This window comes from Numenius arquata, chromosome 9 (genome assembly GCF_964106895.1).
Source record: "Numenius arquata chromosome 9, bNumArq3.hap1.1, whole genome shotgun sequence".
Lineage (NCBI taxonomy): Eukaryota > Metazoa > Chordata > Aves > Charadriiformes > Scolopacidae > Numenius > Numenius arquata.
This window is the reverse complement of record NC_133584.1, coordinates 36,618,431-36,639,264: the sequence shown is the minus strand read 5'-3', so window position 1 is coordinate 36,639,264 and position 20,834 is coordinate 36,618,431. Positions and strand designations below refer to the sequence as shown.

Here is a 20,834-nt window from a genome sequence, read left to right as displayed (position 1 = left end):
TCCTTCTTAGTCTAAGCAAAAGGAAAAAAAAAAAAAAAGAAAAAAGAAAAGAGATACAATTAGGTGTTCAATACACCAGGGAACATAACTAAATTTATACCTGGTTTTAAAATTAGTTTACGTCCATCATGGGTGAGACTGAACTCTGGACTGACACCTGCAATTTGGTATCTATGTGTAGTGTGCCTGCCCATGAGCCAGGGGGGTGCCAGGGCCCCCATCGTCAGTGGAGTTGGAGCTAATGCAGTCAGTGGAGCCTGGGCAATAATTCGTTTGAGTTCAGTGCAGAAACCTGCTGGCTGAACAGCCCCGAAGCATCTATGTGCTTGTGCCATCTAAATCAAATAATGTACAGCAGGGAAATAATATATAAACAATTGAATTGTGTGGTGTCAACTTTAAATGTTCTTATAAAGTGCGAAGAAATGAACAAAGGAGCTAATAAATAAGAAATACTGCCTTTCTTGAAAATTTTCAGACTACTGGTAAGTTGGACATTTTATTTATTGCACAGTGTTATTATTACCTGCTTGTTACATATATCGACTTACTGTTATATCTGTTTTCATTACATGTTAAACTTTTTTGAAAATTAATAAAAGGTAGGATGATTTTGCGAATCAGAGTTAAATTTGTAATAATCCATTCACTGATACAAACCATTACTGATACATTATTTGGCCATACATAAAGAACATGACATTCTTCTCTTTTCTCAGTTACAGCATTTAAATTAATTATAAAACATTACAATATAGTTCTCAAAGAACACAAAGTTCTTGGCCAAAAAATTGATACGAATCAGATCTATGTGTGCATATTTATTAACTAATAAATTTACACATTGATATTTTGTCTTAATGTTTCCCTTAAATATATTTTGTCAGTAAAAAAGCCAAAATATGTAATTTTTCAAAGCTCAATAATTTATATGCTTTATGGTCCTTAATTAATCCTTTATTGTTTTCAGGTGCATGAATTTAATGAATAGTGAAGTTAAATAAAAGTAGATTTTTCATATTTACTTGTCTATATTTTAAAGATCCTTTTATCTTTTTTTTTTTTTTGATGAAAGTTGTTTGTTTGTTTGTTTTTTAAATTAGCTAATGAAAGGAAAAGACAATTTATCTCAATTTTGTTTTAGTCAGAGCAATTTTTGGCACAGAACAGTTCGCCTGTCAGGGAGACCTGCCTTTTAACATCTCTGGCATGTTTTTCTGATCACCTGCTTCCCCTGTACCTTTGAAATACACCCTTTAAACACTTCTCTGCTCTTGATCCGACTGTTTTCTCTTCAATCTTTCACATCCTGCTGAAGATACCTCGGATAATCCTCACGCGCCCTTCCACTTCTGATGAAGATACCGACCAGTTGCCCCCGGAGCCGGATGACTTCGAGCCCGAGGAACCCGACAGCGCAGGAGGCCGTGCCTATTCAGACTGTCTGAACAGTGCTTTTTATCCTCCCTAATAAAGTACTTTTCTGGAAAGGGTTCACTGGTGGTTTTCTTTCCCATTGTTCAATTACGTTTAATGTAGTACTTGAACCGCTATGCCTTATTTGTAGGGAAAACCATGACGCAGAGGATGGATTTGAGCTGGGGGAGCAGAACCGTTGTTTGTATTTCTTTGCCTTGAACTTTCCTTCAGCCAGAACTTGTGCACTTGAAACAAAACGCGCTGGGGGAGGTTATGTGAATGTCACCGTGTGTTTCAATAGCCACTCATAGGGGCGTCCTACAGCACCTAAATGCAAGGGTGAAAAGAGCGGGTAATTTTTATTCAGAAGGTACTTTACCCATTTGTAAAATCACTGAAAGCAGTTGTATAGTTTGGGTTTTTTTAAAATCTTGTGTCCGTGTTTTGTCTATATAGCTCACCCTTTGGCTACCCCCAGGTTCCTTTGGATTGTCCCTTTTAATGTTTTCTATGAGAATAAAAAATCCTTTTCTGTCTTTTAAATAGTGCTGTTTTTTTTTTTTTTCCCTGCAGAGAAATGTTATTTCCATTGGAATTCTGTATCTCATTCTAGCGTAATAAAGAACAGTTTCTCCAGGTATATCAGTAATGCAAACATATATCAGATTTGAACAGGACCTGTAAGTTAACATATTATTAGATCTAAATGCAGGAGGCATCTTATGCAACTCTGCACCTGAGAGTGAACTGAGAAGCAACTCTTTGTGCCTGAGGAATTGTCAGAGACTCTTTTATTTCTTCTCCTGACTTGCATATGAGCAGAACATCTTAAATTTGCCTTACTGCCATATGCCAGTATTTCATGTGTATATATACGTGTGTGTGTATATATATGTGAAGTAAGCATTTAGGAGCAAATGTTCTTGAACAGCAGTGTTCAATCGTTTCTCTTCATTGGTATTCAGTTTTCTAATGCGTTTTGAGGTGCTTAAGAACATTTTGGGATTGATCCTTATTTGGGTTTCCATGGTGCTGCCTTGACTCAGAGGTGGGGTCTGGCCCTGCTGGACTGGGATGTCATGACTTTTTTTTTTTTTCATGTGCATAAATTGTGCATTGATGGTTTTTATGATGTGTATACAATTTCTTTTCCTGTAAATATAATATAGCACAATTTGGTGACCTGGTAAATCCTCATCTTTTATTCACATTCTGAAAGATTTCTCAGGTGATCACTCATACATGACTTGAATGAATGCTGGTTGCCGGCTTTTCAGGAATTAGGAAGTTCCCAGGAGAGTATGGCCATCACAGGGTTAGAACAATATTTCCTACCATTAAAAAGGATATTTTATTTTGAAAAAATAGGTTTGCAATAACACTATGATAGCAAGATTTCTCTTGACTCTCAACTGCATCCACTATGACTCTTCCATTATCTTGTACATCAACATTTAAATTAAAGATAATTTATCAGCAATAGTAATATTAAACTAATTTTCATTCATTTGCAAAATGAACATTACTTTAGAATCTGCTATGGCTTTAATAATAAAGACTGTATTGTGTACATAAACATTCCAATTTGAATTAGCTTAAATGATGTTGAGAAATGAAATTATATTTAAAAATATTTGCTTCCAGCCTTTTCCTTCCCCAAAATGATCAGAGTTCTTCCACCATGACTTAACATTTGATCAATGCATATTGCAAAAATATCATCAAGCTCAGAACCCATAAACACTTTGGCAATCCAGCTGGTAACATATGGTTTATTATTGCTTTATTATGTCTTATTAGACTGTGGAAAAAGTAAACTCATTTTGCTGTTGTGAACCAGCCCTGGGCTGCAGAACAAGTTGTAGTTGAGAGTTAGTGAAATAAAGTAGGAGTTCTGTTGAGAACTCTGTATTTTTATTCTTTTTCCTCCTCATGCACAGGTGTGTGTTTTACGTTCTTCATTAGGGTTTGAAAATCAAAATGTTTGCTGTCAAAATCATGTGCTCTTACACCAATGCTGTCAGCATTCAGATAGCTTTTAAAGACTTGGATCTTTATCTGTCCTTTTCAACTGAATTTGTTTTCAAGGCAAATTTCATATTGCAGTGTAGAGAATTTTTGCTGTGGGTATAAACTTACAGTGGTAACATTGTCTCTAGAAAAAAATTGAGCACACGTTGACAAATGAACCCAAATAGTTTCGTAAATGGACACGCAGCTCTACAAAATGAAGCAATGAAAGCCTCTGCTACACGTTTGCTCAGGCTTTGCTTAAGCAAAAAAAAATAAATGCTGGGGCGGGTGATGACGTTTCATTTTCGTTCTGCAGAAGAGGGGGCAGAGGTGGAGGTCAGATGCTGGTGTCCTTATCAGCGCTGAGTAATGTCTCTTTTAAGGTTTGGTGTTTGATAAGAGTGGGCAGAGACAGAAGGTGGAAAAGGCTCGATGGGAGTTGGTCTGTCCATGACAGCTCATACACTGTGCTCTTGCTGCCTGCCCATCTGGGCTGTGCCTAGAAAAACCCCACTGCCTGACTTCGGAGCCTTTTCCCTGGGGAACTGACTTCTCCTCATTCCTAGCTGCCACAGCAGTTAAAAGATACCTAAGAAGGTATTTAATGCTTTCCTCATGTATTTCATTAACCGTGTCTCATCATTGCCACATCCATTGTGGTGGAGGAAGGCAAAGCAAACAGTATCACTCAATATGGGAGGGAAGATTTTTTTCTTTTTATGGTGCATCTATTGAAATATATTTTACAGCCTGGAATAATTTGGTTCGCTGTGATAAAGCAGTAATATTGAGGGACATCATGTGTGTATAGCTAAACCAATGGATACCCAATGGAAGAGAGGTCAGTTGTCCCACTGCTGTCTGTATTCCTGGAGGACAGCAGATGTAGGACCTTGCCAGCACAAGGATAGTCCACTTTAATACAGTTGACTTAAAGACCCATGAAGAGAAGGGAGCGCATACAGCTTCCATGAACTGCCATGTCAGAGAAGGCTCAGAGCTCTCAAAATCAATTTACTGTAATGTTTTCATCCTCAGACGTATTCAAACTTGCCCCTTTGGAGAAAAAAAATCTGTCAAGGAACCTCTTGCTTCCCATATACGACATGTAGGGCTCTGCTTCCTCACATGCAAAGCAGGGACTGGTGGTGCCTGTGGTGTGTCCCTTTTTCCACGCCTGCTCCCTCGTGCTCCGGGAGTGTTTGCGGAGCCAGCGGGGTGGACCAGGGAGCGACAGCGGCAGCTGCCGGGTGCCGCGGCAGGAATGTGGACCCATCTCTCCTAAGGATCAACTTCCCAGCCCTCAGCTCCCTCGGCTTGGAAGGTAAGCCTGCTCCATATACAGCTCCGGCGTGCTTTTCGTTTCTGTGAGGAACATGCCATGACATACCAGCTGGAAACGCTGCCGAGGTCCTGACGTTTCCAGGCATGTGCATGTGACCTTGGGTGGATGCACTGGAGTAACGTAGGGATCCTTGCTGGTATGGCATGCTGGGGCTGAGAGAAGGGTGGGCACCAGGAAGCAGCTTATCTTGCGGCGACGAGTGAGGGAGCCTACTGAGTTTTGTGGTTTTTTTTTCTTTTAACTTTGTGACTTAAGTGTGGGATGGGAATTATCTCTCCAAATCTGACCTCTAAAAATCACCATGGATGTCATTTCTCTATTAGTCTTAGGTTTTTTAACTAGTATATGTGACTTAAGTAGGTGTCTTTCACAGAGTACAATATGATTAAGCACATCAGGGTCAGAATTAATACCTCTGCTAAATGCTTATGTTGTGTCAGATGCTGGGCAAGTAAAAGCCACCAGCTTAAGGAAGAAGCGGTGCAGATGTGTGATACAGTCATTGGCTGGAAGCCCTGGGTTACAGCCGTGTCAGGCTGAAAATGAAAATGTGCATAGGAAAAGACTTGCAGCACCCACATGAGTGAAAACACAGCTGAGACTGACATGCAAACATTATGATACACAGTCCCTTGCTTCCTCCTCCTCTTCCTCCTCCAAGAACAGCAGATCAAGTGAGCACAGATCTCAGCATCTGCTTAAATGCTTTATTTACACAATACTACTATTTTGGATACTCAGCACTTGCCTCTTACAAAAAAAAAAAAAAATACAACCTCCCCCCCACCCAGTCAACTTCATCTCTTGGCCTCTTGTTAGGTCCTGCTCTGAGAAGACAAACAGGTGCCAAGAGACCAGTAGCTGTAATACAAAGAAGTTATTGAAAATAGCACAGTAATTTAGACAATGTCTATAGCATGCTGTAACTTAGCACCTGTTTGCTGTGTTTTACCTTGCTAAGTAAAACAGGAAACATACAGGTACTAACAGTGTTTTAGAAAGTCCTCGGAGTAAAATAACCATTATTTCTATGGAGGAATAAGAAATGTGCTCCCATAATTATATAAAACCAAATTCTCATACTGTTAGGATTATGGTCTTTCCTCAGGTTTGGTGTTGAAATGTCATGCTGAGCAAGTTGTGGTAGAGGACAAGATCACATCAACTTTTCCTCACTATCTCCTGGGTCCTTATATATTGGCATCCAGGCTATGGAAGAGCCCTGCATCCAGTGTTTCTTGTGCTCCCTGGTTTCAACATGATGACATGAAGTTTGGTTTCCTATTCTGTTGCATTCTTAGGTTTTTGTTCTGATTCTCATCTCCAAGTCAATCTGCTCCAACTCGCTAGCACTTGCACAGCCAGCAGCATGATGCATCCAGAATACAAATTTCCATTCACAAGAAACGGAGCAATTAGGTCTTTCCCTGTCTTAGTATTTTAATTTTCACTTTTTTTTTTTTTTTCTTTTATGGAATCCAGTGTTCAGGCTGCCACAGTGAAAGGGAAAGGTGTTAATTTTTTCTTGTAAGCACTAGTAGACACTTTTACAAGACTAATGATGGAAAACCTGTTTGTAAAACTGAATACTCTCATCAGCATCATATGTTGGAATTATTACGAGTAAAGTCACCTCATAGTAACTTTCTTGGGTCTTTCTTTAGCGATCGTCTTTGACTTCCATGTGGGTGAGCTGCCACGTGAAAACAGTATCTGGAAGTAGAGAGTATGATCATGATGATTGACGTTTTAAGCTTTAGGGTAGTTAGAGTGCTGTTACATATAACATAAACTCCAGATAAAATCTGACAATGCTGGTCTAAGTTTGTATGAACTTACAGAATCACAGAATCACATGGGGTTGGAAGGGACCTCTGGAGATCATCTAGTCCAACTCCCCTGCCAAATCAGGTCCACTCAGAGCAGGTTGCACAGGAACTTGTCCAGGTGGGTTTTTAATGTCTCCAGAGAAGGAGACTCCCCCACCTCCCTGGGCAGCCTGTTCCAGTGCTCTGTCACCCTCACAGGAAAGAAGTTCCTCCTCATGTTTTGGTGGAACTTCTTACATTCAGGTTTGTGTCTTGGGTTGGACGTTGCTGGTTCGTTGCACCACGGGCAGCCTGCTCCTTTACCAGCATGGGCATCCATTCCCCAGCACGAGGAGGGATTGACTCCCCTGGGAGCTGCCCTTTGGGAGCCTGCTGAAAGCTGGTGTATCCCTGCCACCAGTGGGACAGGGCTGGGGAGCACACACAGCTGAACGTGCCACCTGACAGACATGCTCTGGTCCTTATCCATGATTTAAAACCTTTGAAAATGGACAGGTTGATGGGAGCGGAGGCACTTCAGGTTTTTCACCTGCGCTGCAGGAATGGTCAATGATGTAAGCAGCAGCGTAATGTAAACTGCTGTTTGGGTCCCACTGAAGACCTCCTTTGAGGACGTTAAATGGTACAAAGGCATTGTGCAAGTCCCTCACCACAGGGATAAGTTTCAGCCACACAGAAAAGATTGTGAAGATACAAACTTCTTAATACTGTTTGCCTTCCTGCTGAAGAGCGAAGAAGTGCTACAACTTTCCTCTGGCTATTATGTTGCTTACTCTAGTTCCTTTTATCTCAGCTTTTCCAGGAGATGCAGCAGGGTGTATTTTTACTTTGTGACATCAAGCTCGTATTTATTCCCTCTACTACAACAGCTCTTGTAGATTTGACTGGTTCTTTGTGTTTGCCTTGCTACACTCACTCATCTGCTGGCTGCCTAACGCTTCTGAAAACTAAGGTAAAAGAGAGACTAAAGAAAAATAATTGTCACTGGAGTAACTTTTTCTTTGTCCTGAAGAAAGTTTCAGAACAGTAACACTCCAAGGTGGGGTTTTTTTTTGGTTAACTTTTCTTATGTAAACTGTATAGGCTGCTGTGACACAACTTCTTTGGCTGCCCGTCCAAGGCTCTAAAGATGACGTGAGTATGGCATCTATCAAGAACAAGCAGAGTAGGAAGGAGTGTGCCTAGTTTTGTCTGTCATTTCCACAAAGGCAACTGAAAAACAATAGATGAAAAAGGGATTAAGTTATTTGTCTGTCTGTGTATGTATGTATCTATCTATCTATCTATGTATTTTAGAAGAGTCTTCTTTTGCCAATGTGTTGAGAGGAAGCGTGTCTTCTTTTCTAGGGATTTAGTGAGATGCTTAAGCTGCCAGTTTATGAAGGGTTATGCATTTCTTAATGAAACACAGGCTGACCAGAGAGCGTATGCTCGTTTAACAGTAGCAAATATTTTCTGTGTGATTCTGTGTTGTCGTGCTTCCCCTTCCCTTGCTGGTGGCTGCAGAACCAGCCTTGTGTGTGAATCGCCCCTGAGACAACATGAGCCCGGTTGATGTGGCAACCAGGGGGTGTGTTATAAACCACGGCATCTGCAGAGCCGCTGAGAGGTTCCCCCCGCGCTGCAGTTTCTAATATTGGCCTCCTGACTTTATCGTTGTGAACTAGAGCCAGGTTATTCTTCTACAGTCAACTAACAGACTCCACAGCCACTGTCTGTATGGGTATTAGCTCCATTTTAGATGCTCGCTGGTCACTTCTTGTGTTTAGAGGCGCTCATGGTGCCCACTGAAAGTTTTGCAATTCTTTCTGCATGTCAAAAATCTAAGATGTTGCGTCCTGATATTATAAAAGGAGAGTACGCTCTGCATGAACACATATTAGGATAGCTCAGACCCAAATACTCAACAGGTAAAGATCAACAGCAGGCTAAAGCATAATTTTTAAATATTATTCTGTACACTCTCTGTCTCTATGTAACATGTGGTGCCAGTTTATCATGTTTGTACTTGCTCAAATAATCTCCATGAACACAAGCTAGTACTACTGAGACATAGCTATTAATTTTCATGGGCTTTTAAAATATAAACTCTTAGGGTAAAGAGGTTGAGGGGGGAATGAATAGAGCCCGTAACCAAAATCCCTCTTGAACAATTTGCTGTGATGCCAAACCAATGTTTATTGTTATCTGAGGCAGCTGCCTGCCCTCTCTTCACGCTTCTATTTGTGGATTTTCAATGGCTATAAATGGAAACACGCGCTGACCAGAAATCACCACCAGCACTCCCTCTCCCGACTCCAAAAATACAGGGATATCTACCATGTAGTCAGGTTAAATCACTTCTGTTCAGGATATTAGAGTGGTTGGGTTTTTTTTCCCCTGGGAAATGGAGTTAGAAAAACATGAAAGAAAAGTCTCAGGAGGAGGAGCCTTAGAGGAAAAGCAAAAGGTAAGACATGTTGAGAAATGCTGATACTCTTTCTTTTTTTAAATTTGATAGTAAGAAGAAAAAGCAAATCAGCTGTTGTAATTCATAGGAGTATTTCCTGTATCTTCCTTCAACCGCTGACCTCGAAGTTTACAACTCAATTAATGTACGTTAAATCAATTGCAATGATACATGTCTGTGAAAATTATGGAAATTTGTGAATGTATTTTATGTGCATTTAAAGTGCAAAAGCTGAAATCCAGTTCAATGTTGATTTGTTGTCGTAACCCAGATTGATAGCTAATAGTCTGTGGTTTTCTTGGATTTTTCTTGAGGGACTATTTCATGTCTTTGCACATTATTTTCCATAACTTTAGATCAGTAAATGGCAGAGGAAATTGTTTGCTTGTGTCTGGAGTGTGTCTGGAGCTTACTGAAAAGTGGTGTGACCAAAACAAATTAAGAGGAAGTGAAAACAGTCAAAACACAGCTTATTCCTAATTAGCGTGGCTTGAAACACGAATTATAATTTGCCTTGCAATAACTAGGTTATTTTCTTAATATCACAAAAAGGGCAGTTTATTCTTGGCTTTGCGAAGCTGTGAAGAAAGTTGGCCATCGTTTTTGTTAAGAAACAAATTAGCACTGAATTTTTTAGCACCTATCTTAAATAGTGGTGGTGTTGTGTTGCTTTGGTCTCATGGTGGGCCAGACTTTACTCTTGTTTAATCACGAAGTTTTCCTCTACTAGCCTCAGTTAAGTAACACTTGGAAAGCCTGTGTGTTAGTTAATAGTTTTAAATACAACTTCACCGTTGCCTTGGGTAGGAAATACGGGAGGCGCTGAAACAAAATAATGCCCTGGACTTAAAGTACCTCTTCTTTTTTAAGGAAATAACTATTTATCTAAAGAGTGATATTCAAACTGAAGCTTCAGCATGAAGTTATAGTATGAATGCTGTCTAACGTTTTATTTGTTCATTTTCTCATTAATAAGTTAATACTTTAGACAGTGTCCTCATTTTCAGTGTTTGTAGTTGATATAAAGAATATAAGGAAAACTCTTCAAAATTAAAAGCAATTATAAAAGTAACAAAAGCTTCAGGAAAACTTCCAAAGGAAACCTATGAAATTTTATTCTAGCTCATGTGTGAGGGAAACATATAGCAATGTAATTAGATAGTATGATTGTCTAATTGTGGACCACATCCCAATGCACAAAGAATTGAGCAGGGAACCTTGAGCGAGGCTTTTTCCAAAATGCAGAGAGCTTCCTTTGGAATGTTAATGATCTCCTCTGTGTGCATCATTTACTAATTTTAAGAATGGCAAACTGGAGTGAACAGAGACCCCGCTGAGGTTGATGGCCATGTTAACGCCCACGCCAGGTCACTCGCTGTTTGGTTGTTTCAAAGCTGAATCCTCCTAACGCTTACAGAGCGGCGAGGGTCCCTCTTAGTGGCGGCAGGTGACATCCCTGTGGGTGCTCGGTGAGGGCACAGAGTAGGCAGGTTTCACATTGCTCTGCTGACAGCGGAGGAATGCCCTGGCCCTGGACCAGTCCTCTCGCCCCTTCCCCTTCCAGCTGAGCTCCAGCCTTCTCTCTGTCCCCTCTCGCTCTCTCTCTGCTTGTTTAGTCTTAGTGCCTTTCCTTCCGATTGCTGGATAGATTTCACTTTCCCCTCACATTTTTTTCCTGGTTTTGTACCTCCTGGGCTTTTATTGATTCTGACCTTTTCTCCTTGTTACATGCAGGTCACATCAACATTCAAACACTGTACGGGAGCAGTGCCAATCTGTGGTAGACACTGTACATGTTACTGTTGATCTCTGTTCACATATTTAACTTCAGTGTTGCAAACAGATAAGCTATTTAATATTACGGGCACCATGAGGTGCACGTTGTCAATATTATAACCTATAAACTGAATGATGCTTTGTATATGTATAGTTGGATGATAATTTGTTTGTTTGTTTGTTTTTTAAATATATTTCGGAGGAGCATAGAATAACGCAGGTGCAAAGGGAGCTCAGGAGGTATCTAGCCCAACTTCCTGCTTAAAGTGGCTATGGCATCAGACCAGGTTTCTCAGGGCTTTATCCAGTCAGGTCTTGAAGACCTCCAAGGGTAGAGACTGCACAACCTCTCTAGGCAACCTACTCCACTGCTCGGCTGTCCTCATGGGGAAAGGGATTTTCCTTTTATGAAGTCAAAATCTCTCTTGTTTCAATTTATTTCCATTTCTCTTTCCTCCTGCCGTACATTGCTGTAAAACGCCCTGGCCCCAGCTCTTCGATAATCTTATACAGGGACTGGGGATGCTTTTAGGTCCCCCCGGAGCCATCTCTTCTCCAGGCTGAACAAGCCCAGCTCCCTCAGCCTCTTGTCACAAGGCAAGTGCTCCAGCCCTGACCATCTTGGTGATGTCTACTGAACTTGTTTCAATCTTTCAGTGTCTTCTATCAGAGGGCCCAAAAACTGGATGCCATATTCTGGATGTAATCCAGTGAGTGCTGAGTAGAGGAGTGTAATTCCTTCCCTTGCCCTACTTGTCATGTTCCTGCTAGCACAGCCCAGGATGCTGTTGGCCATCCCTGCTGCCAGGGTTTGCCAATGGCTCAAGCTCAACTCGCTGCCCACCAGGAACCCCAGGGCCTCCTCAGCAGAGCTGCTCCCCCAGCAGTCAGGCCCCAGCCTGGATCGCCGACAGGGGCTCTCCCTTCCCAGGTCCATAATGCTCCTGTTGGCCCATTCCTCCAGCCTCCATTCTTCAGGCTCCTCTGAAGGCCAGCCCTGTCCTCAGGCAAGATTCCTCCCCCTCAGTTTGGTGTTATCTGCAAACCTGGTGAGTGCTGTGCATCATCTCCTCTGGGTAATCGATGAAGATGTTAAACAAGACAGGTCTCAGGACAGAGCCCTGCAGCACTCATTACTGTCCCTCAAGAAGCATAGAAAGCATTAACCATAAATGTTTGAGCCCAATTCTCCTATAAGCTTTTTAGCCATCTACTTGTCCACCACACAGGTTGTCATGTCCTAACGTGGATATGAGAATATTGTGGGAAACAGTGCTGGAGGTGAGTCAGGGTAAATGACATCCACTGCTCTCCCCTCGTTCATGAATCTTGACACTTTATCATAGAAGGCAATCAATCAGGTTGGTCGGGTATGATTTCTCCTTGGTAAATCCATGTGCTGTTACCAACTACCTTCTTTCCGCAGGTGAGTATGAGTTGAGTTATCTCAAGTCATCCCTGCTTTGATCCTTATCCACTGCCAGTTGCTCTCCTCCTCCCTGACCCCTGCTGCTAAACACAGATGCCTGGGAGACCATGTTGTAGAAGGCCTCAGCAAAGATATCACTGAGTCACCCCAGACTTATCCATACTTGTTTCCATCTCTTGTGCTGGCTTTTTTTTTGTGTGTGTGTGCTGGAGCTCAGCTACAAACTTCCTGTTTAGCCACACTGATGTCCTGAAAAATCTGCTTGTCTTCCTGAATATTAGAAGTTAAGGAAGAGGTTGCTTTCACAGTGGGCTTTCCTGAGCTCCTTGTGTTTCCAAGCTGCCTCCCATGGGATCCCATTTACCAGCTCCTGGATAAGCCAAAGTCAGCTCTCCTAAAGCCCAGGGTCTGTGCTCTGGTACTTGCCTTCCTCAATCCCTCACAGGATCGTCAGCTTCATTATTTCATGGTCACTACAGCCAAAGCTGCCATTAACCATCACATCCTCAACCACTTCTTCTTCATTTCTGAATAATAGATCCAGTTGTGCACAATCCTGGTTGGCCCATCCAGTGCCTCTATCAAGAAGTTATCCTTGACAAATCTTGGTTTTGTGTACTTTATTACAAGTATTTCTACTTATTTTCATCAAAGGAATGAAGACCTAATGTAGTCTATATCATCCTGACAATATTCTGATTGCAGAGTGTCAATTCTATAGAGACTACGCTCAAAGTCTTGAGTTCATGCTCAAAGTATAACCTCCATAGAGGACAACCTCACAGACAGTTAATTATTAAGTAGTATTTTACCTTTACATTCACTGCTTACTGTGGATGAGATAAATAATATAAAATTCTCTACCACTTCAGGCTATTTGTGAAATCTATTGTTAAAGAACTCTTGTCCTTACTTCCTGGAGGAAGACTCCCCAGCAGCCAGAATCCTGAAGAGAGTCTTTGTCTGGAGCTGACTGTGGAAATGGAAGATAATGGAGGGCTCATTTTGTGATGGGGAAATAGAATGGCTCACTATAAAATAGATTGGAGTAAGCAGATGATGGACTCAATTTTCCCTTTCATAGTTTTGCTTTTAGTATAGCTCGGAAGGACGGAGTAATTCTAGAGTTTCCCTATTGAAATGTTGCCTCAGCTCAAAATAGCCTGTTTACATCCCGAAGTCCACCTCCGTTAATGCATATTGCCTCTGTTATTTGAAATTATTTTAATTATATTTCACACTTGTCTTGTTCCTATTTGATGTGTTCTCTCCCCACGAAAACACAGAACATGAAGTATCGCATTTAAATTAACATTTAGATTGGTAAGTTTAACAGGGAACGTTCGATCTCCATACTTTAGTTTCCATTATAAGGGAGTTTTACTTCCTTGTTACATTAAGTAGTGGTAAAGAAACGAACAGTCATATAGAGAAAATCAATTAAACTAAATGACTATATGGATCAGAAAGAATACCACGCACTGCTTGAAATAGCATTAAGGTTAGTTTTTGGATGAGAGGAGGTGCTTTGTGAGAAAGGGCTGCAGGACTTCCTTCAGAGAATTAGTTTGCTTTTCACAAACAATACTGGGATAGAGCTCATACAGAGGGAGGTTTAGGCCAATCCCACCAAGTGAAACAACACTTAACCTTTGTACGCTGGTAGCAACAGAAGGAGTCCTGTCAAGATCCGGTCCTCTCTGTGGGAGGTGCTGTGATAAAGACTCATCCGGGAAGACAGCCTGTTTCCTGGAGCTTGCCACCTAAGGGAGCCCAAACAGGTGGAGGGTGCTGACTAATAAGGTGACGACCGGCCCGGCTTGCAGGTTTAGTTGTTGATTTAACTAGGTGTAAACTCCTAGTTTAACTAGGTGTAAGCTCTAGTGCAAAGCAGCAGGGAAAGAAAAGAAGCTGAGGGAGGAGCAAGTGATTATTTGTGTAGATATAGGGAGTGAAACGCCTGGACAGCAGGGTCATCTTTGGCAACAGCAGAATCATCTTTGGCAACAGCAGAAATCTCTATGGTTGAGTAATGACAGAACAGCCACTCCTGCCCACAGCATCAGAGAGGAGCTGTGCTCGCACCTCTGTGACCACCACCCTGTGAGCCTCTCCTCCTGGTGTCCACAAGCAAATGCCCCTCCAGATTCACTGGGGCACATGCGGGAAGCAAGCCTGGAAAGGTCAAGGTGGGAAGGACGTGCTTGCTGCTCAGGGGAGGCGATGTGCTTTGGAGTCTGTGAGAGGGGCAGGTCCATAGGGTCCTCATGCATCAGGTATCTCATGTCCATGCACAGCCCAGGGTGTGCATGCTTGTATGCATTGATCCAGGTCAGTGGTGATCACAGAACAGCACTGCTGAGGTCAGCCAGACATCTTCTATTTATTTGGAGAGAGGAGGTGATAATTGCTGTGGGTGAGGATGGCAGAGATTCAGAGGAGGTGAAATATAGGGATGCAGCCTAGAGTGCAGAAGATACAGATGCTTCAGCAGGTTATGCTCTGTGAGAAAGCCAGTGGCACGTGTATGGAGGACTGCCAGATACAAACCCCTCATCCGCTTTGCCTGTTCTCTTCCCCACAGAGGACGGGCTGATGGCTCCTAGGCTGCCAATTTACGTGTTTCAGATGAGAGGGTAAAGGTGAGAGGTAAAATGAGATATTGTTTTTGTTGTTTAAATCTTCTTTCTTAACTGATTTACTTTACACCTTTACTTTTCTACTTCTGTCTCCTGTAAGAACACACCTACCCAGAAAAGAAGCTCCTAAAAACACATTGCCTGCCTGAATCCATTCCTCAGTTTGATAATTCAGTACTGAAGTGTGAGAATCATAGGTCTGGAGGTTGTTTGTAACCTCCTCTGGGAGCTTCTGCCATGCAGCTGAGTTCAGCTGGGTGAGTTGTCACACTTACGGCATTTTGTGCTACCTTGTCCCCAATGACAGCAGCCTCGGCTAGAAGGGTTGGTTGGTCATGGGAGACACTTTCAGACATCCCTGAGCTTTGAAGATCAGGGCTGAGGCTTTGTAGTGGCTACGGCAAAAAACTTGTGGGATCCTAGCGTGGAGGCAATCGCATCTCACTCCGTAGGTACAAGGAGATGGCCAAGGCAGCACCCCAGCTAGAGGAGCAGCATTTCTTCTTGCATACCTAGAGATGAGGCATTCCTGCCCAGCTGTGTGGAGCCATGGATTACTACAGCAAGCGATCACTGAGGAGGAAGGAATAAACTTGGAGGCTGACAGCAGCAGGATATTTTTAGCACTGTTGATGTGATATGAAACAGGACCAAAGCAAGCGGGAAGCACTGGATCCTGGTCTGCCCTCCTTTCTAATCCTGTCACTTAGCTCTGGCCTTGCTTGCGTTAATGCTACCTTTTCTTTAACCTAATGGCAGTCATACAGAGGCACTGCTAGAATACCTGAGGTAGGCTTTGGTTGCATCGGTGGAAAAACAGCTATCTTGAGGAGATCAGTGCTTTTTTGACTGGAGGTTGTGTGAAACATTACCATGCAATCTCACCCAGGGATTCAGAAGGGGAGGGCAGACAATTCCTGCAGGAGCTTGAAGGTGTTGATAAGAGAGGCTTTTTAGGAACAAATAACAGTTGTGTGTTTTAACTTTTTGGGGTGAGGAAAGATTAAGAGCCCCCTGTAACAGCTGCATCAACTGCTGCAACAAAGTCAAGCAGGGCAATTCAAATTTTTGCATTCTGGGGGAGGCAGCAAAGAGAGGAGTATTAGCACAGAGAGACAGCCCATGCTGATGTTTTGGGAAATGCTTCTAGGCACTGGAACTCTCTTGAATTGAAAGATTAAGTTAAATTGAAAGCTTGATCTGCAGTATGGTATTGGATTTATATTTGTCTGTACTGGGTTTGCGTGGCAAGGTTTTCGTAGCAGGGGAGCTTCAGGAGTGGCTTCTGTGAGAAGCTGCTAGAAGCTTCCCCCATGTCTGATAGAGCCGATACCAGCTGGCCCCAAGACAAACTGGGCAAGGCCAAGGCAATCAGCAATAGTGGTAACATCTCTGTGATAACATATTTAAGAAGAGGGGCTAAAAGCCTGCTGTGCAACAGCAACCAGAAGAGAGGAGTGAGAATATGTGAGAGCAACAACTCTGCAGATGCCAAGGTCAGTGAAGAAGCGGGGAGGGGGATGTGCTCCAGGTGCTGGAGCAGAGATTCCCCTCCAGCCCTTGGTGAAGACTGTGGTGAGACAGGCTGTTCCCCTGCAGCCCATGGAGGTTAACCGTGGAGCAGATATCCACCTGCAGCACGTGGAGGACCCCATGGAGCACCCCGTGGAGCATAGGGGTGCCCAAAGGAGGCTGTGATCCTGCAGGAAGTCCTCGCTGGAGCAGGCTCCTGGCAGGACCTGTGGCCCTGTGTAGAGAGGAGCCCATGCTGGAGCATGTTTACTGGCAGGACTTGTGACCTGTGGGGGACCCACGCTGGAGCAGTCTGTTGCTGGACTGCGTCCTGTGGAAAGGACTCATGCTGGAGCAGTTCGTGAAGAACTGCAGCCTGTGGGAAGGACCCACATTGGAGAAGTTCCTGGAGGACTGTCTCTCATGAGAGCGACCCCATGCTGGAGCAGGGGAAGAGTGTGAGGAGGAAGGACTGGCAGAGACAATGAACTGACCACAACTCCCATTCTCCATCCCCATGTGCAGCTCAGGGGGAGGTAGAGAAATCAGGAGTGAAGCTGAGCCTGGTGTGGACGGAAGGTGTTTTAAGATTTGGTTTTATTTGCCATTACCCTACTCTGATTTGATTTGTAATAAATTAAAATAAGTTCCCTGAGCTGAGCCTGTTTTGCCTGTGACAGTAATTGGCGAGTGATCTCCCTGTCCTTATCTTGACTCAAGAGCCTTTCATTGTACTTTTTCTTCCCTGTCCAGTTGAGGAGAGGGAGTGATAGAACAGGTTGGTGGGCACCTGCCTGAATGATACTCACATGTAACTTGAGAGTTAGAACCGGCCAGAGACCATTTCCAGAAATAAGTCTGCACATAGAGACAACTATTGAGAAAAATCATATGTTTTCAAAAGATATCCCTCAGGAATGTGGGAGTGAGTTATGGGTGGTACTTGGGAAGGTGTTTGCTGTCTGTTGCTGCTGCTAACACTGAAATTCAGGACAGGCAGTAGGAAAAACTCCTTCATTAGAAGTATAGGGTAGCACTGGAACAACCAGGGAATTTGTGGACATATCCACCCTGGGAAGTTTTCAGGACTCAACTATACAAAGCCATGGCTGACTTGACCTTGCTTTGGCAGTAGTCTTACTTTGAGCCAGATGCTGTAGAGGATGACCTCTGGAGGTCCCTTCTGACCAACATTTCTTTCATTCTTTGATTTTGAAGCTGCACGACTGCATTTGTCAGGAACCATGCCAACAGCTTTTTCCATCTGCAAGAGACCTTTAACACATCTGACATGGATACACAATGAGTATGCTTATCCTTAAGACCTCCTCACTCTTGCATTATAAACCTACTACTTTCGATTCACTGTCCTTTGAATTTTGAAAGCACTCAGTAACACAGCAGTGGCATTAAAGTTTCTACTTTGATATGAATTCTTGGAAGCAGAGCTACTTGACAATGTACAGAATAAAAGGAAAGAAGTGACTAATGAAAGGGAGAAAGAAGGTGGACCTTATCTGAGCTAGACTTTCAGGACAACAGGTAGACAATCAATAACATGCTTCCATATTTTCATGATGAAACGTCTTCCCTGGGCTAAAACTCAAAGGAGACCAGAGGAGTGCTCTTACACTTTTGTAGTCAACTGTCAGCTGAATCCAAGTCCATTTTGAGATGACATTTTTGTCATTTTAAAGCCATTATGTCATTATCAGTGGATCTAAGCATTAAAGCTGGGTCAACAGGTATGGAACAACCATCATCATTCTCCTTTTATGATTTTATCAACATCTAGGATGGTCTTCCAGAGACCACATGTAGCTGGACTACTCTTAGGGCTGTGATCCTGTAAGACGTGTCTGTTATGGTATTACAAGTCCTAGAATCACTTAATAGTACATGGGTCTCAGCTTTAACTTTAAAACTTATCAATGGTCTCACCGCTGTGGTTGCAAAGGGGAGGTTCAGATTGAAACCTGAAAGCAAGAGTTACAGCTAAACAGCCTGAGACTGTGACATGGTTGGCACAGTGGGTCCAAAAGGTGTGATATGTTAGTGCAGCGAAGAGTCAGGCTGTGGAAAAGATGCTAATTTAATTTAGAAGTCTTTTCAAGATTTCAGAAACTTTTTTTTACTTTTCTTGAAAATGGAATTATGTCTGCAAATCTTTCTCTCTTAAAATCTGGAGTGTGTTGAAGTACGGTGCTACAGGCAGGGGATAGCCAAGGCACTGGTTTGGGATGTGTCCAAAGATCCGAAGGGCTTTTCTCTTCAGATCATCATGGACTCAGGCAGACTAAGGAGTTGGACCTTGATAATCTCTCTGACACACTGCTTTCTGTGAAAAATGAGAGAGTAGAGCTCCCCTTTTCTTCTCACCAAGATTGTGTAGAAATCCTTATGAGTTCCTGCCGCATAGCAGATTCAGATGAACATTAATTTTTCCATGCATATTTGGAAGACACCCATTTTTTCAGCTTGGCTTACACTGGCACAAAAGCCTTTGACAACGACAGCTGACCAGAAAACTGTCCATGGCAGTAAAAAAGAAGTGTGCTAGCTTATCAACCCGCTGCATTGCATACCAAATGGTGTAGTAAGAACTCTGCAGCCTTCCCTGACTTTCTAAGGGTCAAATGCTGTGCCAGTCCAGGCGGAGAGAGACCAGGGAGCATATTCTGGTGTGCAGGGGTGTTACTGCAATGCAGCCCTGTGAATGCCATCACAGCGTATGCAATACCCCACAGCCGCATCTGCAGGCCAACTTCCTATCAGAAGCAGAAGGCTTTCCATGGTGGTTCTGTATTTTTCACAAGAAATTTTTTTTTTCACATCTAATTTTTCAATGTTTATCATGAAATAGCTGAACTATCAGATGTCTTGTCCAGTAGCAAAAACTGCATCTTGTGTTTGGGCAGTGTCATCAGATCCGTTTGACAATATTGTTTTAAGAAAAGATTGATCTTGATTGAATGTGATGGTCATACAGAAAACCTTCCTGCATTAAGTACTGCATTAATGAGAGTTAACTAGTAGCTTTCTCTAAGGGACTGATGGTGACATGTAATGCATACTGCAAAATACTTTCTGATGGCATTTTTACTATATCCGTCCCTACCTGGTAAGCTTAGAAGGATTAATTAAATATAGATTGAACTAATGAAGATCCATTCTTAAGGAAAAGGGACAAAGACAGATTTGCTGAATTTAAATGAAAAATTAATTTTACTCAACAGCTTTTAGTTTGTTCAAGATTGTGAAAAGTGGAAAACAGCAGGCTGAAGATTTTCACATCTTGAATTGTACACGAATGTCTTCATACTCCAGAACTGACATATTTACAGAACTCCAAAAACCAATGTCACATTTGTCTCTATGAGACAGAAATTGAATTGCTGTCTTTGCTGTTTCATGTCTCTTATCTTGATCATGAAGAAAATTTGGAAATCAAACATGGGCAAATTAAAAGGATTTTTAAATGCTATGTTTTTAAATTATGTGAAATAAATCAATTGGATTCACTTGAACCACTTAAAATTGAAGATTCTGGAAAGAGCTATCAATTTCTTTTTCCTGATTGAATAGGTTTAAAGTTGTTTTCATAGTGGTTCCAAGTATCTCATAAAAATTTACTGACAGCACATTTATCACAATTTTACTGCTGCTTACAAATATAGCTGTTGGTGATGATTTTATAAAACAAACATACTAGAAAAAATAATTAGATTTTTCATCCTCAAGCAAGAGCTAAGCCATTTAATATCCTTCTGTAGTAAATGCACCTTGAAATGCACCCAGATCAAAAGCCAGACGTCAGCTGAACTAAGTGATAACTAGGAAAAGAGATGATAATTCTTAGCAAGGCTCCTGAGCCAAAACTGTGCTTTCTCTTTCAGTCTGAGACAACAGCAAAATGCAAAGTATTTGTGTTTGAAATCAGAAAGCAGAGAAAAGGAAATGATTTGTCTCTCTTTAGCAGATAATGTTTTCACTCATGTTATGAAGCTGATCTCAGTTGAAAATACAGATTTCATTATAGTTATGTTATTTACAATCTATTAAGTGAATTGACACTGATGTTTGCTTATAGAAAAAATTCCAAGAAACTGTCAGTGGTTTATTTGTCAGGAGAGGAGTAGCTAAATAAAACTAGAAAGTTTTGTTTGTTTGTTTGTTTGTTTGTTTGTTTTGTAACAAAGTATCTTACTTTATAGTGTCTTTTTCTGTGACAGAAAGTCTATGCGCTGAAGGATTACAATGAAAAAGTATTCCTTTAATGAAGTCAACCTTCAGTTCCTCCCCAGTTTCTAAGGAGCAGATGTCAGGGCTGAGGGGCTCCAAGGTTGCCAACCTTGCCAATGACTTGTGGTGATGCAGTGCTGCATCATATGATGGATTGTCTGCGGTTTCCAGGAGCTCTAGT

General features: G+C 42.1%; 1 protein-coding gene across 7 annotated transcripts in view; it reads left to right on the top strand.

Moving 5' to 3' along the window:
* Nucleotides 1-4,684: 4,684 nt before the first annotated feature.
* The window catches only part of MLIP (muscular LMNA interacting protein), a 123,070-nt gene continuing 106,920 nt past the window's right edge, over nucleotides 4,685-20,834 (top strand). For 4 of the 7 annotated variants that reach the window (XM_074154113.1, XM_074154110.1, XM_074154111.1 and 1 more), the window contains exon 1: nucleotides 8,935-9,055. In XM_074154113.1, coding sequence (XP_074010214.1) covers nucleotides 8,993-9,055 — 63 coding nt within the window. In that variant the 5' untranslated portion in view covers nucleotides 8,935-8,992. Of the gene's footprint in view, nucleotides 4,757-8,878; nucleotides 9,056-20,834 lie in introns of those variants that run through there. The other 3 variants (XM_074154116.1, XM_074154112.1, XM_074154114.1) reach the window with 3 other exon arrangements.